The sequence below is a fragment of the Dermacentor silvarum genome, chromosome 5, assembly GCF_013339745.2.
Source record: "Dermacentor silvarum isolate Dsil-2018 chromosome 5, BIME_Dsil_1.4, whole genome shotgun sequence".
Taxonomy (NCBI): Eukaryota; Metazoa; Arthropoda; class Arachnida; order Ixodida; family Ixodidae; genus Dermacentor; species Dermacentor silvarum.
Window position 1 is genome coordinate 28731435 of NC_051158.1, and position 1703 is coordinate 28733137.

General features: G+C 53.3%; 1 protein-coding gene across 1 annotated transcript; it reads left to right on the top strand.

Moving 5' to 3' along the window:
- The first annotated feature begins 400 nt into the window (after nucleotides 1–400).
- LOC119453194 (transmembrane protein 186) lies at nucleotides 401–1703 on the top strand. The gene has a single exon (XM_037715211.2). The coding sequence runs from the start codon at nucleotides 594–596 to the stop codon at nucleotides 1296–1298; it is 705 nt and encodes a 234-aa protein (XP_037571139.1). The 5' UTR covers nucleotides 401–593; the 3' UTR covers nucleotides 1299–1703.

Sequence of the window (1703 nt, forward strand, 5' to 3'; positions counted from 1 at the left end):
GCGTACCCTCGTGACTGCTGCACGCGCGATGTAAACAACATCGAGTGAAGCCGGCGTGTCCCAGAAGCCCCGGCTAAAGTAACCTACCCTGGCTGTGACGTCCGTGTACATATGCAGCACCTGCGCTGCATACATACCCCAGTTGCTAGTTCCGACACGATCGCACATCGTTTGAATATGCCGCGCAGGTCCAGGTGACGCTTTAGAAGCGTAATCGTAGGTCGCTTTAAATTATTTGTATATCTATTTACGTTCGTTTTCTGTTTTTATACTTGTTTATTTTTAACTTTTTTTTTCTTGTTTATGAACCGGTTCGAAACACGAGCCCGTCCGCTTCTTTTGGACCATTGCACATTGGAGCGAGCCTCATTCATCATCATCATTTACCGTGCAAGTTAGGCAGGGCAACAGTAGCAACAGCGCGGCTATTTTCACGGCAAAGTTCATCGAGCCAGCGATCGAGCACGCAATGCGGATAGGTGTATCTACGGCGGTGTACTTACGTGCTGAAAGTCTTGCGGTGCATTGAATCGACCGCCGGCGATCCTTCTACAGTGTGAACCACGACCGACTGATGTGAAAAACGAACCGCCATGGCGAGCAGACTTGCTTTCTTGCCTCGCACGTTGCGAGCTCTCCGGCGATCGCTCAGCTCCGCTCCCACGGGCGTCGGTGCGGTGCGGTTCTCGTGCGTACTTTCGTCCCCTACGCAGTCGTCGCTGCTTCGCACAAACTCCGTCGCGTGCATCGTCTCGTCTCGGAGATTCTTGCATGGCGAAACAACGTCGCCAAAGAAGGCGACGCAGGACTTCGAAGACGGCGAATGGACCACCATCTTCCGCTACCCGCACATCAGATTCCTCCAAATGTTGTGTCGAATCAAGATCTACCAGTGTGTCATCACCTTAGTGGTCGCGCCGCCGCTGCTTTTCTCGGAGTACATACACTGGATGCCGTCGTACGCCAACGGGCTGCTCCTGTCGCTCACGGTGTCGGCCACCGTCGTGCTCTTCTTGACGGGCTACCTCTCCGAGCGGATCGTCGGCATGATGTACGTGAACAAGGACTGCTCGAAACTGCGCGTCGCCCGCCTAAACTTCTGGGGCCGACGGCAGGACCACGTCTACGACACCTCGGACATTGCCCACTTGGCCGACACCGGTCAAGTTTGGTCGTCGTGGTACGTCCATCTGCACCGGTACAGCGCCCCGAACGACCCGTTCGTTGTGTCTCTCAAACACGGCGGCATCGTGGACAAGGAACTGTTCGCCAAAGTGTTCGGCCGTGACGTGGCGTAGTTCTACTAATGTGACTTTTAGGCACCTCTTTCCACTCTCTAAACCTTCTGCAGTGTCCGTCGCTTGATTTCCGCCGTGGAGACACTGTGTCATCTGGATTAAGAAGTTATGCCCCAGTCACAAGCGGCAATTTAGATTGTGAGCGAGCCAGATTAGGATTTAATATCTGGATCGCAATTGGTTCCCTTCTGCAGCTTGCGCAAAGGAGCCAATCGTGGTCGAAAGTGCCCGTCAGACACTACTGGCGCTAAATGAAACAAACACCAGCAAAGTAGATTTCCGCCTCCAGGGGGAGCCACCGCCAGGGCTGCAAGATGGATCTTCAATATGCTCTTGTAGTTCCCCGAAACCACTCCTGATGAAAGTGTTGGAAGGACTCGAATTTAATTAAATCTAATGCACCTA

What these genes read in the sequence shown, in the direction of transcription:
- LOC119453194 (XM_037715211.2), top strand. Translation starts at nt 594, where the DNA reads ATGGCGAGCAGACTTGCTTTCTTGCCTCGCACGTTGCGAGCTCTCCGG.